The sequence below is a fragment of the Oxyura jamaicensis genome, chromosome 8 (genome assembly GCF_011077185.1).
Source record: "Oxyura jamaicensis isolate SHBP4307 breed ruddy duck chromosome 8, BPBGC_Ojam_1.0, whole genome shotgun sequence".
In the NCBI taxonomy this organism is placed as follows: Eukaryota; Metazoa; Chordata; class Aves; order Anseriformes; family Anatidae; genus Oxyura; species Oxyura jamaicensis.
This window is the reverse complement of record NC_048900.1, coordinates 16,888,415-16,910,901: the sequence shown is the minus strand read 5'-3', so window position 1 is coordinate 16,910,901 and position 22,487 is coordinate 16,888,415. Positions and strand designations below refer to the sequence as shown.

General features: G+C 37.8%; 1 protein-coding gene across 2 annotated transcripts in view; it reads right to left on the bottom strand.

The window, feature by feature from the left end:
• COL24A1 (collagen type XXIV alpha 1 chain) overlaps positions 1–22,487 on the bottom strand; it is a 130,480-nt gene that overhangs the window by 54,255 nt on the left and 53,738 nt on the right. For both annotated transcript variants that reach the window (XM_035333325.1, XM_035333324.1), the window contains exons 20-24: positions 18,000–18,053; positions 13,580–13,633; positions 12,158–12,202; positions 6,904–6,957; positions 5,805–5,849 (exon numbers count right to left, since the gene is read on the bottom strand). In XM_035333325.1, coding sequence (XP_035189216.1) covers positions 5,805–5,849; positions 6,904–6,957; positions 12,158–12,202; positions 13,580–13,633; positions 18,000–18,053 — 252 coding nt within the window. The remainder of the gene's footprint in view (positions 1–5,804; positions 5,850–6,903; positions 6,958–12,157; positions 12,203–13,579; positions 13,634–17,999; positions 18,054–22,487) is intronic.

The following is a 22,487-nucleotide window of genomic DNA, read 5'->3' as shown; positions in this document are numbered from 1 at the left end:
TGATAGATTAACTAAACCCTCTTTCACTTCTCCATCCAAAACAGTGATCAAGTGTCCAAGGCTGAGATAATGCTAGGGCAGGTACCAGCAGAGGCAAGAGAGAAAAAAAGTTTACCTAGAAATATCATTTTAGTTTTCAAAACAATTAGTAGCATACAGTGAAGAGAAAGTGCAATCAGAAAGAAAAGCATCCTGTTCCATTAATACATTAGCCATGAAGTGATGTTTTCCCTATGGACTGCCTTTATGTGCCAGTGCCTCCTTAAGTCTTAGTTTTGGGTTTATTATAGAAATGAACCACTAAGACTGGGATGAAGTTTCAACCCTCTTTTTCCTTCTTATGTAAGAGGATGAATACACCCCAAGGCACATTTGTTGAGTCAGTGACTTCCAGAATCCCTTCAATCCTTTGGGAATCAGTGGTGGACTCAGAAAATCAAATTGAAAGTATTAGGCAACAGAAAAGTACACCAAAAAACCAACCTTGAAATGTTTAAAAAATCATCATAGTTTTAAACCTAATTAAAACGCAGTCATAAACTTTCATTTACAAAGATACATGTAAAACTCTACAATGACAGTAACAGCGTTTTAGAAACCTTCTTGACAGAAGCATTTTCATGGAAAATCAGAGAACAGATCTCACAATTAACACATGCCTAAGACAGACAAAACATCTTGCCAGCACATATGCTCCATGTTAGAAACTGGACTGTAGCTGAATAATTGAAAACACACAGAATACTTAATGAAAACCCACATTTGGAGTAATCCATTGAAAAGCTTGGTAGTAAGGAATGAATATTCAGCTGGTTCCAAAAGTTCCTCTGGAAGCAGTTGCATATCAGGTTGTATGCTAACACAATATTCTGTGTTAAGTGAAAACTTTCCAATCCAACATTATTTCATGAAGAATTCAGCATTTTCAAATATCCTCATTCTGGATTCTTTTATTGAGATCCCACAAGTAAATTTTAAATATCTTACCACATTTACTTTGTTCTTTGAAATTCTTTTGGGTATTTTCAATTAATTTTCATTAAAATTGATAGTTAACCTGTGCATTCTACTTCCCTCCATATCCAGCATGATCATCACCTCTGCCTGCTCATTTCATTTCTCACTTAAACATTTCTTGAGAGTCCATCAGCTTCATACTGCATGAGGGACTTTATGATGCACACAAAAAAGCAAATGAGTAAACATTAAGGTTTGATATTAACAGATCAAAACTTATTTGACAATGCGTGAAGATTCCCATCAACTACCTCTGTTAAAATAAAAGCCAAGAACAACGGGCAGAAGAAGGAAGAATGGATGCTCTAAGTCAGCTTCTACTAGTTCATACCCAGCTATATATATATATATATAGAAAAATACCTCTACAACTCATAATATAAAAAAAATGAAGTTTTAAGAAATAAATATTAATCTAAGCTCAGTTTTACTAGCCAGACATAACAGTACTTACAAGTATTTTTAAAACCGATCCATCTGGACCCTGGTACCATACGCACTGATTCTGGATCACACTTATAACAGCTGTGACCTCGATTAGGCCTGGACATGAATGAGGAAGAAAGCCTGACAAAGGGTTTATGCTGGCTGCTATTTGAGCTTCATATAATCTGTAGTAGAAAAAAAATGTAGCTGATCTGTCAGGAAGGAGGTGTTGTGGACAGCTGATACCAGCTCTGGGATTTAAAACAAAACAAAACAACAACAACAAAAAAACACACAACAAAAACCTGAACTCCTGCTAGTCGTAGGTTTCTGGGTGAATTTCTATTGGACCAGTGCTTTCATGCAGCTCTGTTTGTGATCTGACCAAAATTAGCATATTGCTGAACCACAGACACTTTTGAAACCAAAGACTTGCAATAACACCTTTGTGTAGAATATCTGCTCACTGCTGTACCTGTACCAGGTACAAACTAAATGGAGCAGCTGCTAATATCCTTAGAGAAGCATTATCCTCTTCCTCACAGGTAAGAGTAAACTGAAGTTTTACAAGAAAGTCCTGTCTCCAGACTATTAAGAAAGGTGAATAATGTTATAACCCATCATGAAACTGGGAAAACAGTTCTGAAAATGCCACCTAGTTACTGTCCAGTTTTAAAAAAGTTTTCTTCTAGGTCAACTTTTTTTTTTTAATGTCATGCACCACTGGGTACAAACTGACTGCATCACAAGAAAGCTAAGTTCTGCACTTGTACCCTGCCTCAGTACGAGTAGAAATGTCTGTTATTTCTAATTAAGAACTCCATGGGCCAAGCAAGGGCTGAACGTGTGTAATGGAGTTAGCAAGGAAAAGTTGGAACTAGCTTCCACTTTGTTATTCAGAGTGCCCTGGTGTGGGTAAACACTAGCATTATAAAACAGTAATGCAGTCCTGACAAGCAACTCTTAAGTTCAGATGAGTTCAGTTTTATACCACAAAAACTATGCAATGAATCGTTTTCTTAAATCATGCCTGACTCTGTAACACAGACAGGTCATTGGTATGAGGTGCTTGAAGCAACATGGTTTCAAATACTTGCTATCCATCGCTGATACAAGAATACAAAATCCAACTGCGTATGTCAGCAAAGTGAGCTTTTCCTCCCCCAGACATAAGGGCAATTTTCTCAGTAGCTGAAGTGGTTGTTTCCCTTGGCATGGCTTCCAAAAGATTTTGTCTCATCAGCAGTGTAAATTTACTCTAACTGCTCGCTGTTACTTTTCACTGTCTTAACTGATTCCTCTTCAATGCAACTGTTGATTGTACAGTAACTGAGTATCTCACAGCAAAGGAAAGCCCTCGATCCCACTCAGCTTTGGGCTCTCTTTAGCCAAGCAGCACCACCTGAACCTTCCCACCTTCCCCTTGAAATAGGGCAGATGCTGTAGCCAGACAATTTTTTATTTTTTATTTACTGTAGAACTCAGTTAAGAGTACTGTCTGAAGTCTGACCTTAGGAATGTTCCTGCTCTAGTATTAAAATGTTTCAAGCTTATGAGCACACTGAACATTTTGTAAATTTAGTCTACTCAGTTTCCACTCTGGACAAGCATCCAGAAGTACTTCTGCAGAAGCATGCTTTAAAGAGTCAGCAGCTTCATGTGACCTAACAGATGGTGGACAATATGACAGCTAGTCTATCGACTGAGTGCGTTTCAGCACATATCCCATCTTACTAGACCAAACAATAAAGCATTATACTCCAGTCTCCCACAGCTGAAACTTCCCTGCTTGTGCGCAGCTTCCCTCTGTATTCTTCCAAGCTGATATTAAGCAGTACTTGACTATTAACAGACAGATTAGTTAAAGACACAAGATGGATGACACTGGGAAAAGCAGAAGAATAGAAACAGAAGAAAAATATTGGTGTAGCCTTTTGGTATCAGTAGCAGACACATGCTTATTATCATAATTTCTTATGAATTTAACATTTACAGGACTTGTTATTTCAAAATTGTTTCTTTTGACAACTTACTCAAGAAATGCATGGATTTTCTTTTAGAGAACTGGAATACTGTGATGGACTTCCCAGTACTAAAAAACACTACTGTATGCTTCAGCTGTGGACTTTAAAGTTGACATAATTTTCTATAATTTGGAGAGCTCAGTTAACAAAGATCATGAATAAATAAGAAGATAAACCAAAAAGAAAAAAAAGGAAGAAACCATACACACAGCAAGTCCAAAGGCCAATAAAATGCTACCAACATTTTGGTAATTTCCTTTTCCCTTTGTCTTTACTGTTAAATAAATTATACAGCAATTGTAAATTATTTAGTGTTATTTGTACCAATCTTGTTTGTCACCAAGCATCTGGTAACACAGGCTTGATAAGGTATCAATAAGGACGGATGCCTTACTCCATTTAGGGAGTTTGGATTCTCTCTGCACACCAAGGACAAGAAAAAATACTTACTGCAAACAGAAGCTGGTGAAAAACTGGAAATAAAAAGTGCATCCAAAGCGTACAGAAGTGAATATTTTGCATCAGGAATCACATCTGGAAAAACATTTTCTGCTAGTGTTTTTCATTTACTTAGGCAAGGCTTAACTATTATAGATTACAGCAGGGAATAAAGTGAAGGGATTTTGAAAGGCCTCTCTTGAGTTGTGCTGAATGTGTTTGAAAGGCTCTCTCCTGCCTTAGGTGTTTTATCATAAGCTTAACAGAGATAGTATATATCGCCCTTCAAAAGAACGGACACAAAGTGGGCATTAGTCCTCTGCTGCCAGTTAATAAAGGTAATACAACATTGTTTTACAGCTCTAATTACAATCTAAAAAAAGAGAATGTTTTGCTATGTGTATAAACTGCTGAACAAAGGTATGGATCAAGCTGCTGCTAAGTACACTTGCCACATTTAGAGAGATGCTGGCTTTCAAATGGACCTTATATGACATTATTAGTACCTGTCTCAGCAGGTATTTTAAATGTTGACTGAGAGTTCACTCAATCCCCTTTCTTGGGATATGGACTATTCGGAATGTCCAGAGGAGCCGGGACTTGACTTAGAAGCAATTATGAAAATTTCAGCAGTAACCAAGCATTTCATGAGCTCGGAGGTATGTCTGCTTGGTATTTTGCAGACAATGGGGAGCTCACTTTGACCACAGTCTAAGTTGAACAGTTTACACAAACTGGACAGTACTGAGTCCAAACCAGCATATGGTATCTCACTTTGGGACACATTAACTCAAGAAACAAAATCAATTTAGTCACGCTCACACAAATTCTCAGTAACTGAACCATTGGGTCAAACTCACACCTGCTCATAATTCCCAGATAGAAGTCAAAAATACAAAAGGGCATGGGATGAAATTCAGCAGAGAGAATTGCAAAGCAGCATGCGTAATTGGTAATTAACTAAAAAAGCACCTAAAGTGGAAAAACTGAGAAAGAAAACTTCACAAAACAAAACAAAAGATTGAAGACTGTGGATCACAAGCTGAACAACACACCATTGCAAAAACTGGGGTGTATACGCAAACATATTGCTTGTAAGAAGCAACTTTTCCTTCCTGCTCAGCTGTCTGAACAGCTTGGGCAACAAGCTGGAGTCATAGGGGTAGAAATGAGTTAGAAACGGGTTACAGGAGAGTAAGAAGGTGATCTAAATTATCTAGAAAACATGAAAGGCTAAGTGACTTAGGACAGCTTAGCCTGAAAAGACAGAATGAAGGAGGGACGCAGTAAGAGCTATCATTTGCAAAAGGTTGTTTCAAGCAGAAAAGGGTCAGTTTATACAATTGGAGGAACTTCAAAATAAAGAGACAGAGAAACCCTAGGCTGCCTGTAGGTCATGGAGCCTTTGTCCTTGGAGACTTTTAATAACTGGTTTGCCAAGCATTTGTCAGATGTGATATAACTGATTCTGCCCAGGCACATGGACTACATGTCAACTCAAGGTCACCTTGAGCTCTGTGATTTTACAGAGGGCAGACAAAACCAGTCTGCAAAACACATCTCAGGCTAAATGTAGCCTCTCAAATCATTTCACTGGAAAAGAATCGGTCATTCATTTACTTGAACGTGCTTTGGAAGATCACTACAACTACCTGTAATGTTCACTCAACCTACTAAAAAAAAAAAAAAAAAAGAATTAACTCTGGCAAATATTTCAAATGGGGATTTTTTTTATTTTTTAAATAGTATGGTTCTGAAAGACCACAAAATGTATACCTGACATCTTATAGCTTCAAAGGAAAAACATTTTTATCCTTTAAGAAAAAAAATGAAGTTACTCATTCACTCTCAAATGAACATAGAATTAAAAATAAAATCTAAAAGAGAATTCAAGCTTACTGCTTCACCAGTTTTTCCAATGTTTCCTTGGTCTCCTTGTTCTCCCTATTAAATGGAGAAAACAGATGATGCAGTTCATTAGAGAAGTAATTTCTTTCATATGTGTATATTAAAGTTCTTTGTTTTCCTAAGAGACTCTTTATTTTCTAAATTACAGCAGCAAATTATAACTTTAAAAAATAAAATTAAGCAACCAGCAGAAAAATAAATATTGCCATTGGCTAATTTTAATTTTGTAAAAGGATTTAAGTTTTGTCTTAAAGTATTTATAAGTTGCCCCTAAAAATGAAAGCTGTGTATTAAGGGCTCATTAAATACATTAAGTCAGTAAATACTGTAAATGAGTAATAAAATTTTCATTGAAATCTTATTCTTTGCAAATATAATCACCTTCATTATTTTACAGTTGCTTCAGAAGTAAAATGTTACCTGTGTACTCTATAAATTTTACTACATTACAAAATATTCTATTAGGAAAATTAACATTTTAATTCTATTTTAAACAAATGCTTTTTTTTCTTCCAGAAATTCTGTACTTGAAACTTGATGGATTAAATTAATTAATTCTGTTCTTAATAATGCTGCCAGCCAAGTAGCATTTTGCTATGTATTTTACAGGGGAAAGCTGGGTGTGTATGTGTCATGAATTACCTGTCTTTGACTACAATCCTGGTGCCCCGATGAACAGTGATTTGGGAACTGTTTGCTCAGATTGCAACACAAGCATTGAGAAATAAGCTCCTCTTTCAAATTGTAGCACTCCTCCTTTCCCTGCCTCCCCAAGTTCTGCCAGCACAGGAACTGCCCTTAGTCCCTTGATGCCCCCAGGGCCAGTACCCCTTAAATCTTCCTGCAGCTAGACCTCTATTTAGCAGGTGCTATCTTTTTCAAAAATTCTCCTAGACGTGAATAAGTTATTTTTTCCAAAATGAGATCTTGTGAGAAAGCAGAGTTACCAGTATTATATACATTCGTATTATATGGAAGCATGTGTAACTCTCATTCTTTCACCAGCACATCACTGTACATTGGACTGTATATGTGTACACAGCTGATACTCCAAACAGATGTTCATTTCATAAATAAAAGCAGCATTTACCTTTAAACCTTCTGGTCCAGGGTCACCTACATAACCTTTCTGTCCTGGCCTTCCCTAAAATAAATAAATAGAAAGAATTATTAAAAATATTTATATAAAATATTTTATATATAAAATTAATAAAAATAATAAAAATTAATAAAAACATTTAATGTCATCCTCACTTCTGTGTTTACCAGAATACATATATTAAAAAGCATACAGTTTAGTAAAATTTAATACCTGTGTTTGAAGTCAGTGTATTTATAAACTTAAGTCTGAAAATACTATTAATTATTACAGTCCACACTAGCACGGAAAGCAGAATCTGTTTTAACTCTCAGTTAACACTAAGAAAAAGTCACAATCCAAGAATCCAAGAATCAAACACTTCATATTTCAATTTTAAAACCATATTAAGGAGACAAAGAAAAGACAAGGTCACATTCTGTCCTGGCTAATTCCAGCAGAACAGGGAGTAACAGTAACAGAATTTGATTTTAGAATTGAGGGACTGGTGTCATAACTGTCCTTCCTCAATGATAAAGAGTCAACTCGAATATCTATTTCTATGTTTACCAAATTAATTATTTTAAACCATTATTTTAAACCAAATTTCTCTCCACTATCATTTCTATGCCAGTAGATCTCTGTGTTATGATACTCTGTCAATGACGTAACATTACCTGGAAGAAATACAGCAAGACCAATCTGAGCAGAAGGCCATGAATTGAAGAGATCCTTGAGGAATTTCCAAAAATACATCCCTCCCTTTGTTGTGGCAGAACCACAAAGGTGTAAAAATTGAAATATTTTTCTCCTGAATTTTCAATTAGCTGTTTATAGCTTATTATGCCTTACTTAAAAGAGGTTATTTTTATTTCAGGCAATCTTCACTTCCTATACAATCTAAAACATGACCTATACATTTGGTATACGAACAGCGTAGCCCTGTCTAGACAAACTTTCTCCATCAGCACTGAAGAAAAAGCCTTACTCCAAAAGTAAAGGTCCAATAGGCTGGAGCTGGCTCTTCAGCAACCTGTTAATGAAACTGATGAAATGTGACAATTGGAGAAGGATAATAAACACAACATTTTAATGATTCAGCATCAAGAAAATGCAGATTTCTGTTAAAAGGAAATTATCAGCCATTAGACCATGTGTTTGTTCCAGCAGACTGAATAATTGCAATCAGACCCTGCAATGAGAGCTTTCCTTTCCATATTGGGTGTCCTGAGAAAAAAGTGATCAAAGCAGCAGGCACCAATGAAGTTCCTTCAAAAAACATGTGATATTTGCATTTGACTCTTTTGCTCTGGCTTCTTTGTGCCTGTTTTTCAGAGCAGAATGTTAGTTTCTGGGCATCTGAGAAAATCTCTATTAATTATTTAATAATATTAAAATGTTATTATCTTGGTAGGTTTTGTGACTTCTCATATTAATCCTCTTTTTCTCCCATTCTCTCTCGCTGTGATTTAATGCCCGAATGACTTCATTTTGTTCTCCAAGTTCCAACAAGTCTCAGTGCGTTAGGAACAGGCTTTTGTTTTGGAAATGGATTAGCACATGACACAGCCTGGAATGCAGGGAGAGGAGACCATGAAGACTTGTTCTGAGAGACTCCAATAAGGCAAGTCACGTCTTTCCACAGGGCTCAGCAAAGAACAAGCGATGTGCTTCTGCAGGTTCCTACATGCTCTTTTACTACCACGCTGCAAAGAATGTGAAGGTCCCTGTGGTGAGCAGGCTGTAACACAGGAATGTTTTAAATGGAATTCCTAGAAAGAAAACTAGTGGCCACTATTAACTACCTAGATGATTTATTTCAGTCTGGTAAGACTTGAATTGCAGTCACAGCTTGTAAAGCCTTCTTGGCTGTACTGCCTCAGTTACGTACTAACTTTGAAGGACACATGGCAGATGCAAGTTGGTCAGAGAATGGAACAAGTGGATTTAACTGGTAAAGCAATTTGAAATGCACAGATTTGGCTCTCAGCAGGAACGCAATGCAATTGTAAATTACACGTGGAGGAAAAGCCACTCACAGAACATAAGGCTAGGGATGGCTGCTTTTCTACTTGCTAACCCCTAGGAAAGTTACTCTTCCATGGCACGGTGATCCCAAAGGAAATGCGTTTCCTAAAATATTAACTGAAAGTTCCTTTCAGGAAAGAGCAACCACCTGTGCTTCTTCTCACCTCACAATGGGTTGAATACAGGCTTGGGTATTTTAATATAAATCTCTCTCATTATCGCTCCATTCCCATCCCTCCTCCACAAGCTCCTCATGTGCCTTCAGCCCTCAGGAAGACACAGCCCACTTTCAGGAAATCCTGCACCAAGGAGTGGGGTACTTCTTAGAGCACTTGCCCCAGCCTTCACGAGGAACTGCTCATCTAACGGCTGTAAGATACCAGCTTCTGTTTAACATGTCTCAGAAATATCAACTTGCAGTTCCTTTTCACATTTTGGTTTAAAACAATTGCCCCCCCCCCCCCCCCCCCCCCCCTTCAAAAGCATTTTCTGCTCCTATGATGAAGATACAAAAAAATGCTTTCACTGACAGCTGACTACAGACAACAGACTACAGGGTTAACATCTGGACAGCTTTTGAGAAAGAGTTGATTAGGAGGGAACTTAATAAACACATACATTTCTTTAATGTTGCCTCTACTGTATTTCCACAGGACAAATAAACAAATGCTAAAAAAAAAAAAAACAAAACATTTTTTGATTTATAAGGATACATTTAAGAGAATGCAAGTATTTGACACTGGAGTAGAATGGGTGGGAAGTCCTGTGACCACATTCAGCTCAAAAATCCCTTTCTAAATTCAAACAGGCTGAACTCTGTGGAACCTGAGACATCCTGAGTAAGCAGGGAAGCATCCTCAGTTTTGACTCCAGCTGTTTGAGGCATCTGGGAATTCTTTCCAAACCTGGGACCTGGAGCACAGGTTCATATTCACCTTCTGCTCCCGTAGAGAGTGATCAGTTTTGCTGGCAGCATCTGTCAGGTGGGACCCAGAGGTTTTTGGTGTCACGTATTTTATTTTATTTTTAAAGTAAATGTTAGGAAGGAGTGGCGAGGATGGCTGGGAGGGTGAAATGAGGAGAAACAACATTGCTGGCCGCTCGGTGCATGCCTAAACCTGACCTTGGGGCTGAACACTTTTACCTGAAAACTATACAGGAAGGAGATGATGAATTCCAGAAAAACTAGAAACATCTCCATTACTGTTCAATAGAAAGCTGGAATAGTTTTCATAAAGATAATCAAAGGTTTAAAATATATAATCTACGAGGATACTTTACTGAATTTAGAGAAAACCAAAGAAAGTGAGGGTAACAGCTGCTGAAATGGGGGATAAACTACTGATGTCTGTACCTATATATGTCTGTAGGACAGGAAAGCAGGTTGTAGTGAGAAAAACAGGCAAGACTTTTAGACAGAAAGGCCAGACATTAGAAAAATTGTCAGTAAAACAAGCAGAGCACTGAAGCAGATTGCCAGGGAGAATGAGGAATCCCCAACGCCTAGGGGCTGCAAAAAATAAGAAAGAAACATCTGCCTAGAAAGGCAGAGCTGACAGCTGACGGTGCCTTGGGGCCCCAAGAATGGCTTGAGCAGTTCCTTCAGGTCCCTCTCGGAGACCTCTCCTGCCCCCTTGTATACTTAATTAGTTCACTGAAGACAAACACAAAACACAGCTTTGACTGCATTTACTTTCAAACATGTTTGAAACTTCCTTCAATGAACCTGGAAATTAAGCCTATGTAAATCAAATGAATGTAATCAATCGCAATCAAGCGAACATAACTTAGGAAGACAGATGTGTTCCAGAGTTAACTGATTCCGTCCCATTAAACTACGTATAATCCAACAACTTCATGACTGGGACTGTCACTCCAACAAGCACACTGTCTGTGTTACATACAGGAGGGAAGAAGCAAGGACAAGCAGCATTCAGGGAGGCAGTGAGGAGAAGCTGGCCTGGAGCTGTGAAACGGCTCGAGCCAACAGAAGCCGTAGAATCCAGGCGAGAACAGATGGGCCCCGGGATGAGGGGAAAACAGGCAGGGCTCCACACCAAGCAAAATTCCCATTTCCCCTACCTCTCATTTCAGGAGGGAACGTTAGCCAAGAAGCTACTCAAAAATGTCTGGAGACAGCAACCCGGGGGCCCACCACAGATCCACACATTCTTCCCTCAGCAGCTTGTAGTGAGAGAGAAACCACGGAGCCGTAAGACACGCTAACAGTGTACACATTTCCCATTGAGAGTAATCAAAACCAAATTAATTTAGGTCAAACTGACACAAAAGAGATTAAAAATATTTCTGCTTGCTGGGCTACACAGAAAGTTTTCTTCTTGGGTCACTTTGACACCAGCTGATGATGGCCAATGCATGCACAGTGATGCAGAGAATGTGACGGTTGGTATCTGATTGCCCGTGAGTCACCCGCTGCTGCATCATCTTTCCCAATCGCCACAGCACAACACGGGAAATGCTGTCCAGCCACGAAGCCCTGCCCAAGGAGGAGATTCAAAGCATGATGCAGCCAAAATAAAAATTTCCATGAGGCTCTTGGCAGAAGCTCAGGCAGATGAAACCATATTGAACTGAGTCATAAAGTGTTTCAAATTTCTGTTCATTTTTTTCTGTTTCCTCAGTTAAAAAAAAGGTGTTATTTTAATTTTATTATTTATTTTTACTTTTACTTATTTAATGTGGCAAATAAGCTTTGTAATATTATTTCTAATAGAAAGAGAATTCTCAGCTTTGACTAGCTAATGAACAGGAAAAATGACAGAGGTATATTCTCTCTAGAACTGGGGAGTGGTAGAAAAGACGGACCGCACTTTTGATATATATATACATATATTTTTTTAAATAAGGTTTAAGTTCCCTATAATGCTTAGATGCTAATAAATATTTCTAATTAACAAAACTGGTGAAGGTAAATTATCTTTTAAAACATATCAGCCCAAAAAGCATTGTGACTTTCTATCTTCAGTGTTCTCAACAGTCAATTTGTCAATTAGAGGATGCTTTCTTAAAGCATCAGTCCTTTATATTGCTCCCTGCGAGGTGAGCCTTATGCTGGGTTCTTCCCTGATTTCGGTATTGCAGTCTATCAGCTGATTCAGGCTTACAGAATAATTTATTCACAAGGTGGCATTTCAACACAGTCACTTCTTACAGTAAAAGTATCTTTTAAACCAGTACTTCTGCTAAAAAAAAAGTCTTCAATAACAAAATTACTTACTCTTGGGCCGACTCCTCCAATAGGTCCATCTGGTCCTACTTCTCCCTACAAGAAATCAGGACTTCAACAATCTTGATGCCAAGACTAGCTTAAAAAATAAATAATTCTGTAGACAACTGTTTTTACTTATGTCACATGCATGCATGGGTCTTTGAGTCTGACAGAAGCACTGTAAGAGAGACTGATCTGATTTCACTTAAATTCGTTAGCCAGAAAGCCATGCCGTATGTCACCACCAGAAGTGGCCAGAAAGGCCGTTGAACTATTGATATCTTCCTTCACAGCAGTTTCTGCATGATTCTGAGCAAGGGGAGACCTGGCAGCGATGGGTCAAACTCTCTGTCTACCCAGTATGACCACTTGTAGCAACATTTCACACTTCCTAACTACACTTCCTAACTACAAGAACAGTAGGAACATTCTTGCTCTTTTCCTCTACTTGGCTACGGTACAGCCACTAAGTTAGTCAAGCCATTTAGGCAGGGCTTATCCCTATCTTCTCTTGGGATTGGAGGGAGACTAGAGGGTCAGGCTTGTCAGGTGTACAGCAGAAGAAATGAGGCACTGTGCCTGTGCTGCACAGTGCACTGATATAGCTATGCATGGTAAGGGACTGCAGTGTTAATTCTTCAGGGCTGACTCATTATACACATATATCAAAGCATGGATTTGTATCAGTACCACACCAGGAGCTCACGCTGTTATTTAACAGTTATCTGATCATCCTCAATGTGTAAGATTTTCTCCAGCTTTTGGAGGAAGTGGTATACAACCTTTTCAATTCCAAAAAATATGTAGCAAAGGAATTAAGAAATGCTATCTGCAGCTTCCTGGCTGCTAACTGAATGGATCATTTAGCTTTTAATCATTCAATATCTGTCATTAAAGTTCTAAGTAGCCTGCTTAATTATGAAGACTAAAGGTCTATTCCCAGACTCGTGGTTAAATAATTTCTAATGTTAACTATTTTTAGCCTAATAGGCATGAGTTTTCATTTTTATTGCGATGAATTAAGAATACCTAATAAACTTGTAAGATGAAATGTTGCCTTCCTTCCCCTTCAATTAATAAAAGTCTCAATGATCACTTAAATGTAACTAAGATGCTGCAATTAAATTCATATTTGCTATCTATCTCTACACGCACTCCTGCTCTGTCTGCCTGCTTAACAAAAAGCAGCATGTCAGACTCTGGACCCTTTGAGATTGCACTGAAATCACTTACATTATGATATGGATGCATGTCCCTGTAACATCACTAAAGTCTCTTTGCAACACCAGCCAAAATACAAAAAAAAAAAAAAAAAAATGAAATCTTGCATGACAACACCATAAATACCTAACCATTATTGTTTAACCCTTCTCTTCCTCATAACATTTTATTTTAAACTATCTGTTGATCAAATAATTTTTTGTATCTTACCTCAACTCCTTTGGGCCCCTGTGGCCCTGGAGGCCCTCGGTCACCCAGAAGTCCCTGAAAATCCCAACACACACAGTGAGATCTTACATCAACTAACAATCATATTCATATAGTCTCTTCTTTTAAAAACCTGGACACAAACGCAAAACTGAGTAGGCAGACCTCATTAAATACTATTGTCCATTTCCCTTAGGAAGCCAAGAGAATATGCAGCATAATTTTAATATCTGCTGGAAAGCTAGGTATCTTACAAGCTTCAACTACATTAATTTTTCTGAAATTATTTTGACTTTTTGAAAAGGAAATATTGGAGCTCTCAAATAAACAATTTCTCTTTTTTGAGGACACTGTATGCCATCATATTAAGATCAGAGGTCTGTAAGAGTTGCATTGGTTCTGCTTTAATTTAGGTAATCTTTAGCATAACATTTGATGACAACATTGCAATGGAAATGAACTAGAAAGTGAATTTAAACTACTACCTCGTCCAAAACTACTTGTGATTTTCAGCCCTTACTCTTCTGTCAGAATTATATTCAGCTTCCCAAAGATGAAGGGCCTTGGCCTCTGCCAACTCTGAGTTTTTACGACTGTTTACAGCAATGTTTTCAAAATTTTGTTAAAATGAATTAGCAGCTAGCAGTGTGTAAAAAATCTCAGTCATCCAAATTACAAAGGTAGTAATTGGGTACAGCACTTGTTGTACAAGTACAGCAGTGTGTAAAAAATCTCAGTCATCCAAATTACAAAGGTAGTAATTGGGTACAGCACTTGTTGTACAAGTACATACATACATATACATATATATGTATATGTATGTATGTATATATTTGTGTAAACATATTAATGTTCTTGGAAGCAGGTATTAACAATATCAGATAAAGCAAGAAGAAAGACACTGTAGAGATGATTAGCCTCTGAAGAAAGCGATGGTGGGAAAGTTCCAAGTGTAAGCCTTATTAATTGCTTACTAATGAAGCTGAAGTCTAGACTGAAGGTGCAGGCATTCATCCAGTAACGGTTTACTCAGCACGCAAAGGAAAACAGAACAGAAAATTGAATAGGCCACCACAGGTCCATAGGCTGCCATCATTCTAGGAAAGATGAGGGTGAAGAGCTGTTTTTCGATGTACCACAGAAAACATGACAGGAAGGCTTTTAGTAGCACATTAGCAATAGTCCTGTGTAGTTAGTCAATAAACTGTAATTTTATTCTAATAGCAAAGTGCATTAGGAGATACGATTTTCAGTACAATGTAGTCACACCCATGAAAATGTTAGCAACACTGCTACTCTTGCGCCGCACTTAACTCGATCTGCAAAAAAGTTCCAGACTGTACAATTGATATTAGGGCTAAACGAAGTTTCCACCTCCCCTTTTAGACAGCAAACAGAAATTGAAGGTAGTCATCAGACATGTGCCAAAGTGTCTGGAAAAAATCTGTGGAGTCAGCAAACACTGTATTCTGTATTTCACATACATAGCTCTGCAGATGATCATCTCTTCCAAAAACAGGGGAACTCCTAATAGCCACTTGTATTAAGCATGCTATCCAAACAAACATAAGCGAGCAGGACTAAAGTTCTCAGCTACTTCCATGGTACAAATGCATATTACTGGAGAAACAACAGCTGTGGTCAACATACTCTGTCTTTTCCTCCCATTTTTTTCAGTTACAGAGCATAAACACTTATAATAACATACAAAACAAACTAAATTGTTTCAGAACTTCTCAAACTTTTTTTTTTCTGTTAAATAAGCACTGGATTGAGATCAAACACCTTCTAAAATATTGCTTCCAAACTGAGTAATGTGCTGTAGACCAGATTATCTAATAAATCACTTGAATATTATTTTAGAGAGGTTATTTTTGCTGATTACCGCACTAATTTAGGGAAAAATAAATAATTCAGAAGTTCTACTGGTATTTAGAGATGGCTGATCACACTTACAGAGCTTAAACTTTCCAACAAGAAGCTGAATTTCTCCTATACCAATTGCTGAGAAATAAAGTTTACCCTGATTTCTTTTTAAAATGAAAAATGGGTATTGCTTCTGAGGAGGCATAAACAAAAGCATGCGGAAAAGAGCAGCATAGTGAAAACAGTTTTCTAAAAATAGAAAGATGGAGGATTTTTTTTTTTTAAGCTCTGGTCAACACAAGACAGCTGGAAATCCTGAAAGACAAACACTTCCAGCATGCTGACCTACTCTAATGTTCTCCAAGTAATTTAAGAATTTTTCCAGTTCTTCCATCTCAAATATAAGCCACCAATTCTTTCTGATTAGAACAGGCTGTCTAAGCTTTCTATCTCTAAGAGCAAATGTGCAAGAGACCACTGAATCCTATTCCGCTATGAAATTTCTCTGTCATTGGAATGCATAATCTTAAATAAACATTGTTGGTTACCTTGTTTCTGTTGGAATTTGGGTGAAAAACTAATAGATTGCTAAGGTTTGTGTTAAATATTGACCCAATTCAATCAAAAACATCTAATTTAACATGTTGGATACAACATGGAAACGTACAATCTCAGTTATTGAAGAAGCTGGGTAGCAGAGCAGGTCTCAGAGCATTCATGTGTCAACGTGGAGGATTATATCTGATTTGTAATTCAAGAACTGTTGACTTTCTTCTATCTCCTTTAGATTCTGGACACAATCTATCACCACATTTTTAAGCCCCTTGATATTTCACCATTCTCAGAAACACAAGACCAACTGCTACTGCAATGGTCTGATAATCGTTCCTATAAAGAAGGCTATTACTATTTCACATACAAAAAAGTTAGTAAAGCAATAAAACAGAATGAAAGAAAAGTCTGCACCTGTCTCTGGAAATATATTTTAACTTCTCACAATTTCTGCATCAAACAATGATTTTTCATCCTTCCTAGTACATTCATGTCTGGGTTATTTTGGGAGAAGGCTCTTGACACAGCTGACAGATATGAGATGCAGAAAAGATTGGCTATGGCTTTGGCAACTGTATTATTTGAGATGTTCTCAAAAATTATGAATTTTGTCATGGAATGATTCTACTATTTTCCAGGCAAAACGAAGACTATATCATTACGCCATTTACAGCTCCCTGTTCTATATTGTCTTAAGCAACCTGCTGCAGAATTTCACAACTATGCTGATGAAAAAACTTCTCATTTCCATCTCTGCTTATTTATGTACAATTCTAATGCTGTTCCTGGAGCAAGCATAGTTCATGTCTATGGTTCTGCATAGTTCTTCTGCCTCCACAAATTCTGCCCTCTGCTTCACTTATGAAGCTCAGAAAGGCCCTTCGCTTTGGTAGGATAAATAAACTGTCTCAGAATACAGTAATTCGAGTAACCTTTCCAGCATCTATTCCCATTTGAGTCCTTCTGGAATACAAAATGCCCAGAACTCTGTGGACTACTTAGATAAAGTCTTCTCGTGCTTTGTACAGTAGCATTAACACAACACCTTCCCTCCTGCATTCTAGAATTTCACTCATTTTTAACAGCCTTATAATGCTTTCCTTTCAAGGAGATCTGGCAGTGGCTTTCCTTCTATTGCCAGCTGCAAAGCTCTAAGTTTACAGTAGGATTTATTGTTTTAATCCCTGCATGCATCAGTCTGAAGTAACAGAAATTGGGTGAACTGGTGCAAAGTGCAGTTTTTAAGATTATCTGAAAGTGCTCAACTTTGTTTCATATACAAATTTAATTCCAGCACTCCTGTGCCTATTTATTAATGAAAATAATACTTCAGGATATTTCCTACTACTATATTAACTACTAAGTTAGGAACATTATTGGTACTTTCAACAAGAAGTAGTCTACCTTTAGGCACTATGCAATCACCTCCCCTTCGAGTTAATTTCTGACCTACCTGCATTTTTTGGTACTCATCTCTACCTTCTCCATTTTAGGAATAAAATGATGTGTTTTTTACCCAAAACTTCATTGAAAACTGTGTATGAATTTTTGCTAAGCTTGGTTTACAACATTAGTCTGCTAAGTAATGCTCAATTATTTAACCTGGCATGTGATCTTTGTCCATTTTTCTTTAATCTTAGCTACTATTTCTATCAAAATTTGTTTAAAAAATTTGATAATCTGGGATTTTAGAGGTCTGCATGCCTTTGACAAGCAATGTTTTTACTATTCGTGATATACATGTTACTTCCTAGCTACACAGTGCTTTTTCCAAATTTCCTTGCACTTCACTTGCCATTACAAGCTTCCATCTGACACAGTAATTACCCTCATAACTGTGGGGACAGCATTAAAGTTTAAATTAACTTCCTCATACATACACCTGGGGCAAAGTATTTGTATTTTGATAGATTATCTTACCATAATACCAGTGTCCATCTCTCAGAGTTTTTCCTCAGACTTACACTGATTAACTGTTACTGTGAATGTTTTCATACAGTCTTACCTTGGGACCTTCAGGGCCGTTTAATCCAGGTACACCAATATCTCCTGGAAAACCCTAAATAAATCAGACAGACAAATGATTTATAGCCTAGGAACGTTTCCAATGTACTTGTTCTGATTCTGTCCATTCATTTAACAAACTTGAATCACAGAAACAAGAACTAAATTTGTTCTACCATTCCCCAAACGTCAAAATACATTAAGTACCCTTGAAAGGCTGGGATAAGTGACGGATTTCAGGCAGCTTTCATTAAACTCATTTTAGCAGATGTCAGTATGGCTTTCAATTCTCTTAACATGAGACTTTTTAACCACTGAGCAATGTTTATAATTAAGCCATTGGATTGTTCTTGATTCACAAAATACACACAAATCAGCCAGCACCAGGTCCTGTATTCGTGAATTCAGCTTCTTAAAAAAACAAACAAAAAAAAAAAAAAAAACAGAACCTTAGAGAGCAACTAAAGCCTTTTAATCCTTGGCCTCGCTTTAAGGACAAGATCACTGCAAGATTAAGAACATAGTAGAAAGCCTTTTGCCTCCAAATCAGCAGGTGCTAATCCAGTTCTGGCTGGCAGTAACTGAAGGTCACCAGTTTGCAGCATTATCCAGAATAAGCTTTGGTGAAGTAGCGTGTGGCATAGGTCCAGCTGTCTGTAGAGAAAACTGTATACGTAAAGCAAGTGTATCAACTGAAGTTATCACCTAAAACCATCTGGCCAGTAGACCCTAAGTGGGATACCACAAAGATGCCTTTGTAAGAAGAATCCAGTGCTACAACTAGATTCCTTTAAGGAATGAGAACATTTTAAGGGAACAAAGATGATGCAGCTAACCCTTACACAATGTAAACAGCAGAGAGTTAAATTTCATAAATACCCTGTGAAGAAATAAAATCTTTATATTTGTAGGACACAGCATTGGTAACTGACTCATTAGCTAATGCAGAGCTCACTCCGTCACTGGCCTAGATAGCTTTATGTTGTTTTTAAATATACTTGTAAATTTCACTAAACCTTGTGTATTTGAAAATAGCAAGCCGGCACCAAAAATTTATTCTGAGTGATTTATTTACTACTACATCTGTGCACATCCAATGCCTAACAGAAAAACTAGTTTCCTTCTTAACTGAACATCATTGCAGAATAAAACTTGTAACTAGCACTCTTTGAATGCATACTTTTCCAGTAACGGAAGTGAAAGCATTTTAAGTGATTAGAACACCTTAAACGGTATTTCATCACAGAATCACAGAACTTTAGGCGTTGGAAGGGACCTCGAGAGATCATCGGGTCCAACCCCCCTGCCAAAGCAGGTTCCTTAGAGCCGGCTGCCCAGGTAGGCGTCCAGATGAGCCTTGAGTATCTCCAGAGAAGGAGACTCCACAACCTCCCTGGGCAGCCTGTTCCAGCGAAAACTCGCATAAAGACCTTCTAGCATAAAATTCTGTCTTATGTCTTTCTATACTAACGCAGGCTAATGCATGGCTTCATTAAAGCTTCAAGGGTCACTAGGTTCTCTAACCATGAAAAAGGTATATAAAAAAAAAATTGTCTCACTACGTGGGTAATAGTTGGCCATACTATATTCTTCCAGAACAACTGAACTTCAAATACAGCTAAAAACCATTTCTAATGATTATTCAAAATTTGTTAATCATAAAACAAAATAAACAACAAAAAAAAAACCACACAACTTACCAGAAAAGAGAAATCATAGTAAAGCAAGAGAAATCATAGTAAAGCAAGAGGTTTAGAAAAAGACACATATCCCTTCACCCTCAACTAGAACAGTACACCTGTCACGTCATAATAACTTTTTTTTTTTTTTTTTTTTCCCCCCACTGTTCTTATTTGTGGGGCTTTCTTCCATTTGGTTATATAACCTGTTCTTAACAGGATAGAAGGAGAGAGAGGAAGTTATAAGTAGAGATGTAGATATGATGAAAACATTTTTAGGTGCACGTATATAATAGATCAAACACAAATGTTTAAAACATCAAAGAACCAAAAAAATAAATAAAATACCTTAGTGTTAGCACTTGAACATTAGCTAGTGCTAAAGAAAACCGAGTGAAGAATTGAAAAAGAACTGAGCTGAATGTTCAGAATCACTGGAACAGCCCTAACGGACAGCACTTCACAAACATCACGTTGGACGCTGCTTTTTTGCCATAAAGCAACTGGCAGAGCCGTGCAACAGCTCCAACATGCCTCTAGGTGGCACATGGCATATTATTCAGGTGACAAATGCACCCAGACTGATAGCTCGATACCATTGTTGAAACTGAGTCGAGGTTAAAAACAAACAAACTAACAAACAAGCAAAAACCAACCTTGACACGCTGGTGACATTTGGAAATTTCAAGCCAAATCTTCTGAGGTGAGATCTCTACTGGCCTAACAGCATCAACACTAGCGATGCACTTAAACGTTTAACATCTTGGATCATTTTGTCTTTGCTGTAAAGAGTAGTCTAGCAGTTTTCTTGAGCAGTACCACCACTGCAACGCAGACGTTACAGCAGTCCTAGAGCACTATATCCAAGCTGGTCTCATATCAGTGAGAGTCCAGGAGATGATTAGAGTAATCCATAACAGAAAAAGCCACTTCAGACAATTAGAGAAAATGAATGAAGGAGTTCTTAGAACACCTCAGCAATGGCATTTGCCATTCAGACTCTGAGAAAATGACATTCATTTCTATTTACACTTAAATTTGCTACGAATTATTCAGCAGCCAGTTCCATAGGAAGCCATTCCAGATTAAAAATTATTCTTCTTTCATAAGTGAAAGGCTGGGAGATCAATGTACAGCTTCCAGCTGCAACACAGCTTTCTGCAGAGACTAGGTGGAACAAAGCATCACTTGATATTATAACTTCTCCAAGGAAAACGTGACGGGCAGACCCTGGTATTGCTATCAGCCAGAACCCTGACAGCCTGTAGACTACCAATTATTTTCAAAATCTTGCTGCAGAGAGAGGTGGCCTTTTGCCAGCAAAGCACTTTAGACTTCACTCAGTTTAATCATACTGGAGAGAGTGTCAGAAAATAACTCCAGTAACCACCTATCTCAACACAAACGTAATGCTGTGAAGCTGCTTTTTGTGCTCAACCATTTGAACATAAAATTAATTTCATAAATAATATATTTATTGGTCTCATTTATCTATGTAATCTTTAATTAACAAAAATGCAGAGATGAACAGGCTGCTACGACATCAGGGTACATCTGTTTTTACTGAAATCAGTGTCTCAGAGACTGAAGAATCTGCAAATGCTGTTGCTTTTCTTTTGTTTGTTTTCCTGTGCAGCTGCTAACATGGAAGCAGAATATCAGAAATGTTTGGAGATTACACTCACTTTCCACTAGGAATTTTCTTGCATTTGCAGAAGCCCACTCATTCCAAGCAGTTTCCACATTACATTTGCCAGCATCACTATTAGTCACTTGCGCCATCAGCTTCTCAGCAGCCCTCAGAGGGACAGGGATGAGAGCTCTGGTGCAAGAGTAACACAGAGCAAAAACCGCTCCAGGGACTGTGTTAGTCCCTGCAGTTGACAAATGCTCCTGCTCAGAAGCAGTTTCATTCAATTGCATGCTGTGTTTCCTTTGAATGAGTATTTACAATGAATTTTCAGAAGAAATACTGACTGAACTTCAGCAAGAAGCTTTATTAGAGCTTCACTACAACTTATCAAATTACCAAAGAAAGATTTCTGCTGAAAACTAAAATCTCTCAGAACTGAGAAAGAGAAAGCTTTAATTTTGTATTCTCAAGTAAGAAGCGCTCATTCTTCTGCTGAAAGGACAGGCTATCCAGAGAAACAATTCAATCCAAATAATCTGCTTTTTTCTCCACACAATTTTAGAAATGTCACTATTCACACAGTTACAGGACTTCGCTCTCTGACATTTGTACAACTGTGTGACAATGTCAATAATGTGCCAAGTACAAATAGTAAAGTAGTAAGGGAGAAAAAAAAAGAGGGATTTGAAATGAGCTTTTCTTTGTGTGTACCAACCCAGCCAAAGCTTAATGCTAGAATTTTTAAAGGGCAGAGACAAAACCTTTTCTTTTTTTTCCCTACAAACCTTCAGTCCTCATTTTGTAAAGGGTGAAGGAAGGAATCTAACAGTATAAATTAAAACCGCATGACTGCAATTGGTCAGAGAACAGAAAAAACAACAATCATGGATTACAGCAGAGATTGCAGGCAAGATTCACAATTCACTGGTGCTGAGATGACAGCAGAGCAATGCTGCTGGCTCGTGCGTTTGCTAATTGCACATAGCAGATCCATTCAGTCATGTTCAGCAAGACAGTAGCGACTGCTTTTCTTGTGAGACACAAAGTGTAATGTATCTAGTGTATTCTGCTTCATAGCACGAGCAGACCCTAGAGGAACCCTTCCAAACACACGCCTTCCCTGGACCTGCTTGGCTGCTTTATAACCAAGAGGCTGAGTGACCTGACTGACAGCACA